The 17423-nt window shown below is 44.0% G+C and overlaps 2 protein-coding genes and 1 pseudogene across 3 annotated transcripts; all 3 read right to left on the bottom strand.

The window, feature by feature from the left end:
• Positions 1-207: 207 nt before the first annotated feature.
• On the bottom strand, positions 208-1150 carry LOC134127294 (uncharacterized; annotated as a pseudogene).
• Positions 1151-5608: 4458 nt separating this feature from the next.
• selenos (selenoprotein S) lies at positions 5609-8587 on the bottom strand. 2 transcript variants are annotated; one of them, XM_037454176.2, is made up of 6 exons: positions 8335-8587; positions 7977-8099; positions 7796-7902; positions 7632-7721; positions 7213-7285; positions 5609-6201 (listed from the first exon to the last, which is right to left on the bottom strand). In XM_037454176.2, exons 1-6 carry the CDS (start codon positions 8420-8422, stop codon positions 6122-6124), a joined length of 561 nt encoding a protein of 186 aa, XP_037310073.2. In that variant the 5' UTR covers positions 8423-8587; the 3' UTR covers positions 5609-6121. The 2 variants fall into 2 exon arrangements, with proteins under 2 accessions (XP_037310073.2, XP_062417666.1); XM_062561682.1 differs by lacking the exon at positions 8335-8587 and adding an exon at positions 8242-8260.
• A 706-nt stretch (positions 8588-9293) lies between these two features.
• On the bottom strand, positions 9294-14584 carry snrpa1 (small nuclear ribonucleoprotein polypeptide A'). The gene is made up of 9 exons (XM_037454142.2): positions 14396-14584; positions 13259-13406; positions 12738-12816; positions 12470-12516; positions 12279-12381; positions 11933-12012; positions 11443-11518; positions 9970-10063; positions 9294-9622 (listed from the first exon to the last, which is right to left on the bottom strand). The coding sequence occupies exons 1-9, from the start codon at positions 14475-14477 to the stop codon at positions 9459-9461; spliced, it is 873 nt and encodes a 290-aa protein (XP_037310039.1). The 5' UTR covers positions 14478-14584; the 3' UTR covers positions 9294-9458.
• Between the last annotated feature and the right edge of the window lie 2839 nt (positions 14585-17423).

Genomic DNA, 17423 nt, shown 5'->3' with positions numbered 1-17423 from the left:
CATTACATTAGATGTCATTTAGCTGACGCTTTTATCCAAAGCGACGTACAATAAGTGCATTTCCACATAGAGATACAAACTCAGAAGAACAAATAACAAGAGTACATTTTTCATCAAATAAGCGGTTTCAAAACATGTTATAGAAAAGTGCCATTATAAGTAGAATTTAAGTGCCACCATTTGTTAGTGCTACGGTTTGCTAATGTTTTAGTCAAGGTAGAGTCTAAAAAGGTGTGTCTTGAGTTTTCGAGGGAAGATGTAGAGGCTCTCTGCAGTCCTGATGTCATCGGAGAGCTCATTCCACCATCTGGGAGCCAGGACAGCGCGATCTCGCCGAGTGCTTTTCTCTCAGTGAGGGAGGAACAAGCAGCTTGGCAGATGCAGATCGGAGTTTGCGGGTTGGGATGTAGGGTTTCACCATGTCCTGGATGTAGACTGGTCCCGATCCATTCACAGCATGGTACGTCAGTACCAATGTTTTGAACTGGATGCGGGCAGCCACTGGTAACCAATGAAGAGAATGGAGAAGTGGCGTGGAGTGGGAGTATTTCGGAAGGTTGAAGACCAGTCGAGCTGCTGCATTCTGGATGAGCTGCAGTGGTCGAATGGCGGTACCTGGGAGACCTGCCAGGAGAGAGTTACAGTAGTCAAGGCTGGAGATGACAAGAGCCTGAATCAGTACCTGTGCCGCCTTCTGAGTGAGAAGGGGTCGTATTCTCCTGATGTTGTAGAGCGTGTATCTACAGGATTGTGTCGTCGCTGCGATGTTGGCAGTCAGGGAGAGTTGGGAGACAAGTGTCACGCCGAGGTTCCTGGCATTCTGAGTGGGCGTTAACACGGACTCGCCGAAGTTAACAGTCAGGTCCTGAGTGGGCGAGTTTTTTCCAGGGAAGAAAAGTAGTTTGGTCTTGTCGGGGTTGATCTTCAGGTGATGAGCAGACAGGACGGAGCCCTGAGGAACTCCAGTAGTAAGGGGACAAGGTTCCGACACTGATCCTCTCCAAGTTACCCGGTAGGTGCGACCATCAAGGTAGGATGAGAGAAGAGAGAGTGCGGATCCTGTGACACCAAGTTCCTGAAGGGCGGAGATAAGGATCTGGTGGTTTACTGTGTCGAATGCTGCAGAAAGGTCCAGAAGGATGAGGACAGAGGAGAGAGAGGCGGCTCTAGCAGCGTGGAGTTGCTTCGCGACAGCGAAGAGAGCAGTCTCTGTGGAATGGCCCGCCTTAAAGCCTGACTGGTGGGGGTCAAGTAGGTTGTTACTATGGAGGTAGGAGGAAAGTTGGTTGAAGATGGCTCGTTCAATTGTTTTGGACAGGAAGGGAAGAAGGGATACCGGTCTGTAGTTGTTTTCTTCAGAAGGGTTGAGGGTGGGTTTCTTTAGGAGTGGGTTAACTCTTGCCTCCTTCAGAGTGTTGGGGAAACAGCCAGATATCAGAGCATTGTTAATGAGACAAGTGAGGAAGGGAAGAAGATCGGGGGACTGTAGAATGTGGGATGGAATGTGGTCAAGGGGGCAGGTAGTGGGACGAGGTAAGGTAAGAACTTTGTTAGGAGACACGGGTGTGAAACAGGGAAGTGAGGGCGATTGAGGCGAGGTCTGTGGGATATAGTTGGAAGGAGGTGGGTTGGAGAAGGAGGAGCGTATGTCAGCAATTTTTTTGGTAAAGTAGGTGACAAAGTCTCCTGGTAGAAGGGTGGAGGGGGGAGGAGGACTGGGGGGTTCGAGGAGGTTAGTGAAGATAGAAAATAGTTTTTGGGGGTTGGAAAATGAGGACTCAATTCTGGATTGGTAGAAAGCACTTTTTGCAGCGGAGATGGAGGCAGAAAAAGATGACAGAAGCAACTGAAACGCATGCAGGTCATCAGGTTGTTTGTATTTTCGCCATTTCCTTTCAGATGCTCGCAGAGTGGCTCTCGTAGCACGCACCGGTTCAGTCAACCACGGAGCTGGAGGGGATCTGCCAGCCCGTCGAGTCTTGAGCGGACACAGCGAGTTGAGAGAGGATGACAGAGTTGTGAGGAGAGTCTCTGCGGCAACGTTCGGATGCAAAAGTGCGAAAGAGTCGGTTGAGGGGAGAGCCGATAGAACGGAGGAGGCCAGGGAGGGGGGGAGAGTGAGCGAATGTTACGGCGGACGGGTATAGAGTCGATTGATGGGGTTAGTTGATGAGAGCGGAAGAGAGTATGAGACAAAGTAGTGATCAGAGACATGCAGTGGAGTTACAGTGAGGTTAGTTGTAGCGCAGTTCCTAGTGAAGATGAAGTCAAGGTGATTGCCAGCTTTGTGAGTAGGAGGGGAGGGATTGAGTGACAGTGCAAATGAAGAAAGTAGGAGTATGAGGTGAGATGACTTCTCTGTCGGGATGTTGAAGTCACCTAGGAGGATGAGTTGAGGGCCATTTTCAGGGAGGTTTGACAGGACGATGTCCAGAACCTTGTGGGACTCCGTGACCAACATTGGTGGTCGATGATTCTCCGTTCACAAACACAAACTGGGATCGATCCGATAAATAAGATTTAAACCAGCTGAGTGCAGTTCCTTTGATGCCAATCAAGTGTTCCAGTCTCTGCAGCAGGATACAGTGATCAATGGTGTCAAATGCAGCACTGAGGTCCAGCAAGACAAGAAAAGAGATAAGTCCTTGGTCCGATGCAAGTAGAAGATTATTTGTAATTTTCACCAGTGCCGTTTCTGTGCTGTGATGCACTCGAAATCCTGACTGGAAATCCTCGAACAAAGCATTGTTTTGTAGAAAGTCACATAATTGTTTTGTGACAGATTTTTCAAGGATCTTAGCGAGGAAGGGAAGATTAGAGATGGGTCTGTAGTTAGCCAACACCTCTGGAGCTAGAGTAGGTTTAATTACAGCTACCTTGAAGGACTGTGGTACATGTCCTGTCAACAAAGACAGATTCATAATATCCAGTAGGGATTTGCTAATTAACAGAAAAACTTCCTTAAGCAGCTTAGTTGGAATCGGATCCAGGAGACAAGTTGGATTTCAAAATCGTAGAAGTCAGTCCTGGAACCCATCCAAGACACCTGGATCGGTTCTTAGCTGTGATTGGGCTACAGACCAATGTGGCCACGCTCCTTCTTCTTGATGACGCTATCTTGCAGTCTTTCTGTCTGCAAGCCTCTTTGACACAATCCAGGTCATCCATTCACACCCATTCACACACTGCCACCTGCACATCAGAATAGTTACCGATGGTCACAGCTAGAGGAGCAATGCTGGGGTTAAGTGTCTTGCCCAAGGACACATCACCATGCACCAACCTTCTGATTGGAGGACGGCCTATGTTTTAGCCAGCGTGACACATCGATGCTTTGCTTTGTCGGGAACAACTGTAAAGGTAAATTGTCGAAGCTTTGTGTGGAAGTGTCACATTTAAGTCTGAATGTAGAAAATGAATTAAGACCATAATATTTAAACCGTAAAAACGGGAGGTTTAGCTTGTAGTCTGTAGTCTGAAGCAAAGTGTGTGGTACAAAGAGGAGTGGTCAAAGGGGTCGCAGGGTTTAAGTGTACAGCCCAGCAACGTGTTCCTACATCACCAGGAACTTTATTGATTCTGTTTTAATATGAAAACACAAAAACATTTCTTAGTTATTTATTTTTTCTAATAGAATTATAGGAAAAACGAATCTTGGGGAGTACCCCTAAAGCTAATGGCTGGCGCCGGTGAATTAATCCTTCAGAGCGTTCTTCCTAGCGTACTTCTTAGGACACACCGAGCCCCTCTCTCACTCTCACTCTCTCCTCCCACAATCATCCATGCTTTATTAATGTACATCACTAATTAAGCTTCTTTCCGGGAGTTTTTTGTGCTTTCTCGCCTAGCAGGTCTCCGTGGATCATAGTTTCGTGCGGACCCCGGTTCTGACTCCTGGCTCATGGCTCTGCTGACACCTGCTGCTGCCATCATCATTACTTTAAATATGATTCATATTACTGTCATCAAAAACCAACATCTTTCTGCTCTCCCTCCCCACAGAAGCCTCTGTGGATGGTGGTTCGATCTGATGGAGGTTGTCCCTGCAGTGGTCCTGCCGTACACCTCTTCTGCTACTTGCAATTACTTGTATCATTTCAGTTAGAGAAATTGAATGTATTGTACATCTTTTACATTGTTGATTCTGTACACATGACATCCATTGCAGTCTGTCCATCCCGGGAGAGGGATCCCTCCTCTGACGTTCTCCCTAAGGTTTCTTCCCTTTTTTCCCCATTGAAGGGTTTTTTCATATTTTGGGGAGTTTTTCCTGTGCCGATGTGAGGGTTTCGGGACAGAGGATGTTGCATGTGTACAGACTGTAAAGCCCTCTGAGGCAAATTTGTAATTTGCGATTTTGGGCTATACAAAATAAAATGAATTGAATTGAATTGAATTGAATTCCTTCTGGAATTCTCCTCAAGCAACACACCTACTTGATTAGGGTTTCCAGTAGATCTCCTTACGGATTGAGATTCTCACATACCGTTTATACCAGTGTTATGCCATCACAACTCAAGTTGTTCTTCGGCTGGCGGCAGATTTTATTTTTAAACGTCATCACAAAACTTTATAACAACAACGAATCACCCACAACAAACTCTCCTTAACAGGATAAAACACCACAACACAACAGCTCGTGACACATAAACATTTTGTAATACTAATAATTGTACATTTATAAAAGATTTCCCCGCCGAACTGCCTGCTGGGTACAGCTCACAACAAGTAACTCTGCTGCTACATGAAAACACGGAATAGAGAGCCCAGAGATGCACAAACACAACTTGTGCCCAAGAGAGGAGCTGTGTCTGGAGGGTTTTTGGTTTTGGAAAATCTGACGTAAGTTACGTTAGATCAGAAAAAGATTTATTGAAAAGTGTTTACTTGAAAAAGCAATACCATGATATACCCCGTCAGAATGTTTCTTAATACCGTGATATGGATTTTTGGCCATACCTTGCAGCCCTAGTTTATGGTTCATTAAATAAGCCTTTAAGTAGAGCTGGCCCCATGTGGGCCTCAGCCCAGGAAATGAGAACATCTTCAGTAGAGCACCATTGAGGGATTAATCCAAAAATGAAAATAGTTAACAAATACTCAATTTCTTCCTGTTTGAGTAACTTCTTCTGAGAGCAAGTGACAAGCTTAATTTTCCTTCTCCTACTTAAGGCCCTGCGTGGTGTTCATGGGACCTGCCTGCCCGAGCAGCTGATCCATTAAGATTGTATCTATTTTCCCATCAACGCCTTTAATAATTGTCTGTCCCCGTAGCAGAAAAAACATGAACCCTCCCAGTAGCTCTGCTGTGTTTGGGTCTAATCAGTCTCCTCTGACTGTTTTGCTACACGGCATCAGAACCTGTGTGGCTCCCTTCTGGCCTCCCTGCCACAGACCAGCGCTGTGTACTCTGTGAGATGGTTGTCACGTGCACACAGCCACTAATCCAGTTTGGTCTGGCACCCAGTAAGGCAGCCTCGGAGAGTTTGTGAAGGACTCCTCCTCGGTTGTAAATATGTCATTTGTCAAAATCTGATGTTGATATCAGTGAGAGCTGCTGGACTTGTGCCATTTAAGTGATGCTATCACTGCAGGACCAACACAAATACAACAGGGTCAAATCTTTATTTGCTAAAAATGTGCAGAATACAGTATAGAAACAGCATTATTACATTCCCATGGACCCAACTGTTCACTATGTCAGCTATAGCAGAATGTACTATTTATTTAGTGATGAACTTAACAAATCTATAGCTATGCTGGTACCAAAATATAAGAGAAGAAACACACTGACTGAGAAATTCATCAGCCAAACCTGCCGGTTCCATACCGATTACAGGAAGGGCGTCATTACAAGCTTTCAATTCCAAAAGGCATTAAACCATAAAGATGAGGATCACAGTATCTGTGATGGTGACAAAAAGCAAAGGGACTAGAGAGTAAAAAACAAATCAAACAGGATGTCTGCAGTTATTGACACTAACCAATCAACACCCACGAGAAACATGGAGCATGTGGAGAAAAAAAAGAAAACATCAGCTTGGTTCAGTCAGTCAGTGTGCACATCAGGATGTCAGAGGTCAAAGGTCAAACAGACCAAAGTCTCCAACCTTCTTTACCCTCACCCCCCCGATGAAGGTCCTCTCCTGCCAGGTCTCCAGGAGCAGGAGCTTCCTCCCTGTCCCGTCAGGGGGTTGTAGTCTGAAACACACACACACACACATTGAGATGAACACGTAGGAATAGAGCGTGTGTGGAGGACACGGCCTGTAGTGTCAGATCAAAGTCTGCTGTTGGTGTTATGTCCCCCCTCCTGCATGAGCTCTGACTGTGTGTGTGTGTGTGTGTGTGTATCAGGAGCTTCATGTTATGCTGCCCCCGACCTGCGTTTCCTCTTGGCAGGAATAGACAGCTACACTTTTCCTTATGAGTAAAGATGAACGACAAGTCTTGATTTTCTTGCGTTTTTACTATTTTCCCCTTCTGCAGTTACTCAAACAGTTTTTAAAAAGACAACGACTAATTTTACTCTATGTTACTAACCTCTCGCTAACGTAACATTATCTCAATAACAATGAGCCAAGCCTGCACATCCTCCGTATTGCGGACTGTGCGCTCCTACTCATCTGTAGCTACAGAGAAAGCAGAATACATGCTTGGTGGTTGATGTTGTTTTGCACATGGTCCCTAACTCATGGCACAAGGAACAAGCTGAGCCGTGATCTGTACACAGCTCCGTCACAGTTCCTTTCACTTCATGGAGGGTCATTGTTAACATGTCAGTCTCTTCAAAATGTGTACTTAGCTCTGCCCTCGTGTGTTGCTTCTGATCGCAAAAACACAACATAGCAACCATTAAATGTCCACTACTTGTGATGGAGGTTCCATTGAGACATGCCACCATGTGTTCATGGTTGGAAGTCAATTGGGATGTAGTCATGATTTGTTCAAATGTAATCTTGTATAATGCACTTTCGGTAAAAGTTTGGAAACTTGAATAAATGCAAAAGAGACGTTTTCACATTATAAAAAAAAAGATATTAGGGATGAATTATGACCATATTTATCATTTCTAGTTCACACTAAGCAGCCTATAATGAGAGGATAATCATTACAAATTGAATTGTTTCTTTATGCAAATGATAGATGACTTGAACAAAGATTTCTGATGGTTTAAAATGACTCTTTGTGCTGCAGCTGTGAAGGACATACCTGCACTGCGAAGCGGCTTCTTATTTGACTTTGGTTTCAGGGCTGTTGTTGATGCGCTGGCCTCTTCAGTGGTCTGCAGTGATAAGCATTCATCAGGGACTCAGTTAACAGCCATCACAGTCTTTGATCAAGAGCTGCATGGCAGTGACACAGGTGTGTGATCAATTATACAAATACGGGAGCAACGTGAGGTTAATGTCTGGTCCGAGGACACATGGACACACAGGTTCGCTGGGGATCGAACCACCAATAGTCGGGGGAGCATCTCCTCACCCAGATGAGAACAGCTGGTGCTCCTTAAACGTTGGCCCACTTTAAGATCATTGTTAGTGTAACAATCCATACAGTTTGAGGTGATGATGTTATTTTGTCCAGAGTGAGTCAGGTTTCAGAATGAAGGTCCTGATGACTGAACTCACCGGAGCAGATCTTGTGGTTGCTCTGTAACTTCTTCCCTGTTGCATACTCTCCCAGATCTCGATTTTCTGCCTCCTCTTCTCTTCTTCTTGCTGTTTACAGAATAGATCGCATTCAGTTTGTCTGACTAATCCTTTTTCACAGATTTCTTTGGGGCCTACTGCACCTGTCTTTGTTTCTCTCTGAAGATTTCGGCTTTGGCATCGAGCTCCTGTTGCATCTTCATGCGAGATTCTTCCATGGCTTCTTGTCTTCTTGCCACCAATGCTGCATCTTCATTTCAGAAGGGAATGTTAAATAGAGGCAGAGTGTATTCATCATATGGGTCTTTTCTCTAAAAGCCATACCTTGCAGTGTTGGTTGGGTGGAGCTGTGGCTGGATCTCCTCTTGCTCAGGTGCTGGATGAGCAGGTAGAGGAGGGCGCTCAAGGCCAGCAGGTACCATCCGTACTGGGACAGGAGCTCTCCGACTGGGGGCCGCACGAGGAGACCGCCGTTATTTACCACATTTAACTTAGAACCAGCATGTAATAACAGAGACCACACCAATCTGATAATAGCTGTTGCATTCATAAATAAAACAAGGATTCTTGGTGCCGACATGATATTTACCCATAAATACAGTTATAGTTATCGTTTGAGAGGCATATAAACTAGCCACGCGTCAGTAGAACTGGATTCAGTAAGAAGACAGTTAGCTGGTACCCGTCAGGCTCACGGAGCTCAGGTCCTGGTTCGTGAGGGGCGCCGTCTCCACACCGTCATGGACATCTGTGACCTCGACGTCCTCCATCGGAGACAAAGACACCGCTGTCTCAACAAGACACCGGATGTATGTGTTTTTCTCCCTGGTTGCCACTGGAACTCTATCGGCTGCGGAGTTACACGTAGCGCTAGAAACTCTTCCCTGTGTCAACCATTTTCGCCAGACGCAGTGACGCAGGACGCCGGAGCGTGACGTGTATGCGTCGTGATGCGTTTTAGGACCGCAGGAAACCGGGTAACAATTCAAGCGACGTCACCAGCGGCACACCTTCGATGACTCATTTGACAACAGATCTGCATAGTTTTCACTTCCTTAGACAGTGATCGCTTATAGTGACTCAACCAGCTTGTAGTGAATTATGACAGGGATAGTAACACAATCATAAATTACAATGATAGTACATTATATCTGAAATGCAATAAGTGGTCAGTAAAATGGTCAGCCAGTGACAGGGAAGGGATAATACTTGACCTTCAGTGACTTGTCTTAATAAGGAATCATTTTTTACAATACAGGTCTATTACCAATTACTTATGGATTCTACTTTTCTCCAAGGCAACATTAATATTCATACTAATGTTAGCTGATCGCACTTGGAATCAAACCACTTAGCTGCAGTAGTTATAATTCTGATGTCCAGACTCATTACTATCCAAGCACACTTCAAGCTGTAAATTATGAAAAAGATTCATCTGCAAGTGAACAAAACTTAGAACTTTTTTACTAAAAAAGAAAATAGAATATGGCCTTTCAGGCGACACTAAATGTCTTTGAACAGGACACTGAAAGACGCTTATGGTTGTATTGTGGTAAATTTCAAGCTCCAGTGAGGCATGAATTGGACCACCCTCCCTCCTCCTATTAATCAGTAAAAGTAAGGGCAAGGAAGCTTTCAGCGTTTGATTTTTCCTCTTTATGGGGCAAACATGTACAGAGGGGAATGTCAGCTAGCAGTTTAAAAGAATAGGAACAAGAAACATTAGAAAACAGTTTAATGTATGGCATTTTACAAAATAAAAACATTTCCAACCTAAAAACAAATTCAACCAATATTGCCAGGTATTCAGGAGCCATTAATATGTGGCTCTGGTTCCATGTCTTCATCTTCTTCCTGATCACCCTCGTTCATCTCTCCAGAAGCTCCAGCCATAGGTGCAGTGTTACCATTTTCCTCTTCGTCGTCCTCCTCCTCCTCCTCTACCCCCTCTTCCATCTCCAAAGCTGGACCTGATTCACAAAATCGCATATTCATCAATCCATAAATTTACAATGAGGTTACCAAAAAGAAAAACACCCCAATTCAGATCAGGGTAAAGCTGCCGTTTTATTATCCAGGAGATTATGCAGTAGTTTTTCCAATCAGACGGGTTTTAGAGAGTTTTCCTTTGCTGCTGCAGCGATTTGCCGGAGGTCCTTGACAATGTACAATAATCCTGCTCCATGGCACAGAGGAAGATGTATCATGCAATATTGCTGCCACACTACACGATAGAGGAAAACTGAAGAAATGCACTTTTATACATCGGGACTTGTGCAGCGTTCTGCAGCGCGTTGTGTATTTGGTCAGCACTGACCTTGTCTCTGATCTCGTCCTGGGATCTGACCAGCTTGGAGCATCCCTTTCAACCTCTCCACCTCCGCCAACGATGACGCATTAGCAATGGCAATCTGAAAAGTAAGCAGTAACCCCCCCAAGTCAGCAGATTTTCAGATTAACTATTGAACCCTTCCAGGGATCATTTTACACCAAACGCGCAAGAGATGGGCACTCCTGAGGAAATACCATCTGCTGGCTAAATATCACCGATTTGCATGAGGTTCCTTTATTGACACTCTGCAACAATAGTGGCAGTGTGTGTGGTGTATAGCATGTACATGCACTTTAGTATATTGGACAGGTTGGGGCCAGATACTGCCCACTTCCGATTAAAATCATAGGGAGGGGCGGCGCGGACGAATCGATATATGAAAAAGACACAACCAGCCCGTCTGTCTGTCTGTCTGTCAGAAGCGGCCGCTCATGCGTAGGGACCAAGGGCGTAACCATGGTTTAGACATTAGAGAAATGAATAGCCTTCCAATCATTTATTTTTTGTTAAGTGCATTGCCTACAATTCTATTATATATTTGAAAATGTGCACATTCAGAACATAGTTCCGTAAACTACATTGACCATTTGAATTCACATCTAAAAAATATATATTTTTCATATTTTCTTCTTCCCCCCCGAAAAAAATGCGTGGTTACGCCCTTGGTAGGGACCCGTTATTCTCACAATAGCAAAGTCGGCGGGCCGTCCACACTCGAACTGGATGCCCCGGATTTGGCCCGCAAGTTTGACATGTGATATAGAGCGAAGAGCACGGAGTACCAATACGACATTAATGATGTTGAGGTCCGGAGACGTGCAGTGCCTCCACTCCATGTCAGAAATACACGAGGGCAAAATTGCACCAACCAATATAATGTTGCCCCTGAGATCACTAGGAGGGGGGCAAAATGACCCCTATACGATTCTAACAATAATTACAATTCAGTTAACTTGTCAAAAACATCAAAGAAGTGCCATTGAAAGTTTTGCTTCTCGCCTTGACTGATGTTGCAGGTGAGAGAAAATAAAACGTTGATGAAGAAAAAAAAAAAAAAAAAAAAAAAATCAGACCTGAGTGCACGAAGAGCAAATCAGCCTCAGTCAGCAGCTCAGGCTCAAAAGAAAAAAGCCATGCACCCATTGGAAAATGGAAGGTAGATTAGCTTCAGGTGGAGGAAGACTAGAAGAGAACCACCCACAATTCTTGCAAGGTACTGCCAACCAGCACCAAATGATTCCGACTTTATCAAGAGGAACGAAAATATTGAGTAACAGGCGTTGATTTGTCACCAAACAAACGTGCAACATACCATCACCTGCAGTAAATGAGAACTAGTGAAGCACTAATTATTGTTAGCCAAGTTGGCTAGCTTTGCAGTTAAACTAATGTTAGCTACAGGGGCTTGTGAGCTAGCTAACACAGATTGAAGCGCAGCTCTGAAAACACACGACCAACCTTGATTGCTTCGACATCTGCTTGTGACGGGCCCGTCCTTTTCTTCTCAAGCTGTGCTGCCGCCCCCGGAGTGAACCTGAAAGGAACGCGCCTCATTTAGACAACACAGCGACACGATGGCTTCTCAGACCTCTCAGCCAGTGTAGTGATCTCATGTATAGTATCTTTTCTTGGGTCAGTAAACTGATACATTGTCTACAGACAGCAGTCCTGAGCAACACCGTGGGGAATGGTTCTGACTTTAGGTTTAACAGTAGAGCCCACTTATAGATCATCACCATGGAAAATGTTTTGCATATTGGACATGGAGCAGTGGATATTTCTGTGCAGATCCCAGAGTTAAGGATTTTCTGCACATTATGGAATTTTGTCACAAATGATTGCATGTGTTAAGGATGAAAACGGTTGGCTTTTTAATGGTGCACCAGTTCCATCAGCCCGAGTCCAGTGATTCTGAGGAGCTGCTGTCCAACACAGACGTTCATCTTACGTTTTTGTTCGCTTGGCAATATCCTTTGCAAGCTGAGCCCCCCGTTTGCCCTTGAACATTTTCTCTGCCTCCTGGCGTTCCTACAACAATATCACAGTTAAAGTGAAAACTCATGAAGTAGACACCAAGCCTCACCCAAGGCCAGGAAATACAGTACAGTTTCACCAGAATAGACGAGGTCTACACACGTTAATATACAGAGTGAAAGTTTATACTGCTGTTTGGGCTTCCACCACCATCCGTGACTTGCACCCCACGTCTGGCCATGAACTGTAGCGCGTCCCCAGGTTTCCACCCTTGTAGTGCACATTGAATAGGGCACAGCATGCCTCAGCCACGAACTTACCTTGAGCTTTACCTTCTGGAAGTCGAGCACACGGATCTGTGGCATTTTGTTGATGACATACAGCCTGTAATGCTTCTTGTTCGTCACTGGATTCCTTAACAAGCTGGAAATTAAGTGTTTACAAACCAGTATGTCACAGTTTAAGCCCAAAATGGTGCACTTGTTAGGACATATTACATATTAAATCATACCTGAGCAGAGTCAATGTCTTCACTGTTGCGAGAGGGTCCAAGTCACCCTGCACATGAAAACCATATTCATTCAGAAAAACAAGCTATATGTCAATATAAATATCAGACCAGTCAAATACATTTAAAAACACCTGAACTAGCCCCCGGTCAGCCGAACCATCTGCCCGACTCGAGCACCCCCTGCCCCCCTGAAGTTGTAAATCTTGGGGAAACCCTGAAATCATATCTTCGACAACACATTCAGATGGTTCTGCAGCGCATCACTTACCAACTCCTGGATGTTGTTGTTTGTTAGAACAAGTTCCGTCAGCGCCGATAGGGAGTGCTCCAGATTCTCCCCTATGCGACTGGAGAAACATTACGTCAAGTTACAAGCAGGCAGCGACACACTGGCTGGTCAATGGACATCAGCATGTAATACCTTCACATGTGTGCTGATGAAAATCGAATACAGCATGGCAGCTGAGAGCTATAAAGTCACATTGAACCAGTGTTTTAACAGAGGCCATTCATACTCCCATTAATGGATCCACTCACACCTTGTAGTCGATTACACATCAGATATACAAAAGGTGGACAACCGGTTAAAGCTTGTAACTGTCCACATGGTGAGAACACGGTTAGCCTCTTGTGACCCTATGGACAGTACCACAGCTGACTGGACTTTGCCTTCTTACCGCATAATGTTCCGTTTCCATGTCAATGCAGTCATTACAAAATGCCCTGCAGTGACGTAAAATGTTTGCTTTGAAATATAATCTGAATTCATAATGTGAAGCATTAACTCACCAGATCCTGTTGTTGTTCATTAGCAATGTTTTCAGTCTTCGAAGGAGAGGAAAGCCGTCCAGTTTTCGTATTTCATTATCAGAGAAGTCAATGGTGTCAAACTGGTCCAGAGTAGCTCCAAGATTTTCAAGTACTGGAATTTTATAAGCTGCAGGGTATATAAAAAACAAGTTGATGAGTTTACGCTCCTCAAGGAATGTATTTCATCCAAAACCAGTGATGACGTTGAAATGATAATGTTACGGAAGAGCTCTCATTGAACATCACGCGCCAATAGCACAACAGCATTTGTGGTTTCAAAACGGCACAAAGCTGGAAACATAAAGGGATCTTTTCCCAGTGCAAAATGAAACAAAAACCTATTATTAGGCAGCTCATTTGCACAGGGAAGGGATCAGCTGCTGTCAACATTTGCTTTTAGCTTTCCAACAATAAACTAAATATTCTCAGCAGGTTGGAAGTGGATGTGCCTGCTGCAAGGAACCAGCATGACCCCCCCTTCTCCACCTAGAAAGCGGCATCAACATGAACCTCAATGTGGTGAATGAACAAAAAACATTAATAGATTATTCTTTGTGTTCTACGGAGAAAAGCTAATTTGTACGCTCTTCCGACAGGACGTGATAAGTCAGTTTTAAGTTGGGTTTTCTTTTAAACAAGTTAGTTTACGCACACATGTGTGCGCTCCCGCGAGAAGAACGCAAATCTCGCAACACCAACCGGAATCTCTGTTAATAAAATATAACGTTGGTTTAGTTACTTTAAGGACTTCAGTACTGCGGTGCTGGTAACTAAGGGGAAACGCCCGTTTTCTGACTGAGTTTATTAATGTTCGACCGGCAGCGAAGTTTTATCCGCCAAGGCTGGGAAGCTAACTTTTACTCTGGCGCGCAAACCTTCAGCGGTACGCCGTAATTAACTCAAACCGTTAATAGTCATCTGACCAGTCGTAACTTGTATTCAACTGCATAAGAGTGTTGCTGCTTGCCCCGGAGTACAAACACCGGTCACGTTTTGTGTTACTGTGCGCTGCGTGAGGCCCACGAGAAGCAAGCTAGGTAGTTAGTTAGCTAGTTAGCTAACGTGGCAGATCGTACCAACCCTAACATGATACTGTTATGTAGAAGTTGAACTAACCTCGTAGATCCAACTCCCTGTCTCTGATCGGGTTAGTATACTGAGCAGCTTGCTCAATCAGTTCCGCAGATAATTTCACCATGTTGATGCCGCGAACAGACGTCACAACCAACTAGCTTCTCATCAAAACGTCCTCTTAAACCGTGCGACGCTGCAAACACGCTGTTACCCGGAACAAAGCATTTTCCGGGCTGTGCTGATTAAAGCAGCGCCCCCAGGCGGATGGAGGACACAAAAATAAGCATACATTGCTTCATACACATGGGGGCAGAGTTCGTCACTCATCAGTCCTGTGGGTAAAGTAACATTTTGAGAAATAGGGGTATTTTAATTAGATGCACAACTTTATGTACATGTATAGTTTTTGGGGAGTTCTTCCTGTTCCAATGTGAGGCTTTTGGTACAGAGGATGTTATGTGCAGACTGTAAAGCCCACCCTATGTTATTCAGCCACCCACAAAATGTGGCATTATTGGCTTAAAAAAACATACAATAAAAAACTATTTTTCCCCATATGGAAAAGTTATTTTTAACTCAAAAATGTGTTCGTTCTGATGTGTGTGTGTGTGTTGTCTACCCCTTCAAATGACACTGCCTGGACAAAAGAAAAAAGGCGCCACCTGGATTTAACTAAGCAAATAGGTACAAGCCTCCAATTGGATAATTGGGCGATTATCTTTCAGCTGGCAACAAGTTATTTAACCCCAACTGGTGCATTGAGTTGCTTCTCATTTCTTAAACAACCTTATTGAAAGACACATCCTTTGGTCGTGTGAAAGCTGTTAGTCGGCTCAAATTGGCTCATTGGCATGCATCAAGCTGAGAAAATATCTAAGGAGATTGCAGAAACTAAAATTGGGTTAAGAACTGTCCAACGCATTATTAAAAACTGGAAGGATAGTGGGGACCCATCGTTTTCGAGGAGGAAATGTGGCCAGAAAAAAATCAAATCGAAGAAAAACAACAGTAGAACTCCTGGCTATGTTTAATAGTGAAAGTAAAAGCATTTCAACACGCACAATGCGAAGGGAACTCAAGGGATTGGGACTGAACAGCTGTGTAGCCTTACGTGAGGCTAACCGGAAAACAACTTTAATTGGCTAGGAAGCATAAAGATTGCACTCTGGAGAAATGGAAGAAGGTCATGTGGTCTGATGAGTCCAGATTGACCCTGTTCCAGAGTGATGGGTGCATCAGGGTAAGAAGAGAGGCAGATGAAGTGATGCACCTGCTGTACAAGCCTGTGGGGGCGGTGGTATGATCTGGGATTGCTGCAGTTGTTCAAGTCTAGGTTCAGCAACAGTATGTGTTTAAAGAATGAGGTCAGCTGAACCGCAAAGGTTGGCTGCAATGAAACAGAGTTTTTAGTTCAGATGAGTGAAACGTTTAAAGGGGTCTGAATACTTTCTGTACCCACTGTAGATTAAGATGTTCCGAATGAACTGTAAACCTGTCATTATAAATACTGGCATATGCCTTATTTGAAATTTGTTTCATTCGAATAAGGTCTAAGAATTTTGTTAAATTCAATATGGAATATGATACATTTTCTGATGATAGTGGCACATGAGTTTGCACATAAACCTGCCATTGTCTTCAAAATCATAGGTGAGAAATATGTTGACTAATTTTAGGCCCCTTCCAGGCCTTGGACTACATTAACTACATTTCCCTCTCTAACAAGCACCACTCCTGTTAGACAAACAGTAACACTTAGCATCGCCCAAAGCTATCAGTCCAACCTGATACACTGATACAGTTCATAAACCTAAACGTTTCGCATATCTTGCATGGCAAGAACGACCAAACCGTTGACTTCCGCATTCCAGAAACTTTTTGTAAATACATTAACGCTAAATACACTTCTAAAAGCTGTTTCAGTTATGGATTGTCCATAAGTAACGCAATGTTTGAACTTGGATGTTCATAAGTTCACCCTAAGCCTAAAATCGATGATCGTCGTCTAATCTGAGGTTGCAAGTAATTCACGTGTAGGTAGACAGGGCCGGCGCTAGCCATTTGGGTGCCGTAAGCACAAATGCTTGGTGGTGCCCCCCCCAACAAACCAACCAACAAACCACCACCACCACCAAAGGAATAACAATAACAATCAGAATTTCTTAGTTAGGTTCTCTTTATTCCCCAAATAACTTCTAAACATAAATAATTAACATTGAAAAGAAATAAATTATAGAAATACCACCAGAATGACTAAAAACACAGATTTGGAACTGAACATTTTAAACGCAGAAAGTATTCAAGTATATAACCGTGTAAGTAATGTGCACATTTCTTCAGTAAATAATATACAGAAGTACAAATAATAATAATAAAGTGCAAATAACCATACATAAGTACAAACCTGACTATATCTCTGACGGCTAAAAGAAATAGCAGGCCCAGTTTAAGCATAATCAGAAATACCATTGCTAGCTAGCTAGCAACCTAAGGAATGATTGCTAGTATTATTGCTAACGGTAACAGAAACGATAACGGTAACATCAATGATAACAAAAACGTAAATGATAACATAAAAAACAAATGATAACAAAAACGGTAACGGTAACAGACACTTCGGGCGGCCCGCGGACGAGTACCGAATACGACCCACCGCCGATCCGTGCGGACATTATGAGCGCGAGTATATGTGCCAGCCGGCCGCCCGTTGACCGCTAGCAACGGTCCTCACAAGAAAAAGTTTGGGGACCCCTGATTTAAAACATTGTCTTAGCTGAGAGCGACGCGCGAGCATCATCCCGCTGTCTCTTCTTTTTTCCGCCCCCGACTCTTGATGCCTTTTCGAAGCCATTTCAAAGCTGTCACATTTGAGATTTGAGGCATAATCGAACAAACCACTGGGAGGTGGGGGGAGGGGGAGCCGCACAGGAGGTTCCCCTTTTTCTCCACTAATTTGGTCTAGGCCTATTACTTTTGTATTGCTTTTGCATATTAAGATGCTTTAGACATATTTTATTTATTATTTATACTAGTAGCCTACTGTGATGATTTTTCACGTCCCAGATTTTTT

The sequence above is a fragment of the Pungitius pungitius genome, chromosome 4 (genome assembly GCF_949316345.1).
Source record: "Pungitius pungitius chromosome 4, fPunPun2.1, whole genome shotgun sequence".
In the NCBI taxonomy this organism is placed as follows: domain Eukaryota; kingdom Metazoa; phylum Chordata; class Actinopteri; order Perciformes; family Gasterosteidae; genus Pungitius; species Pungitius pungitius.
Note: the sequence above shows the minus strand (reverse complement) of the source record. Positions and strands in the feature narration are given on the sequence as shown.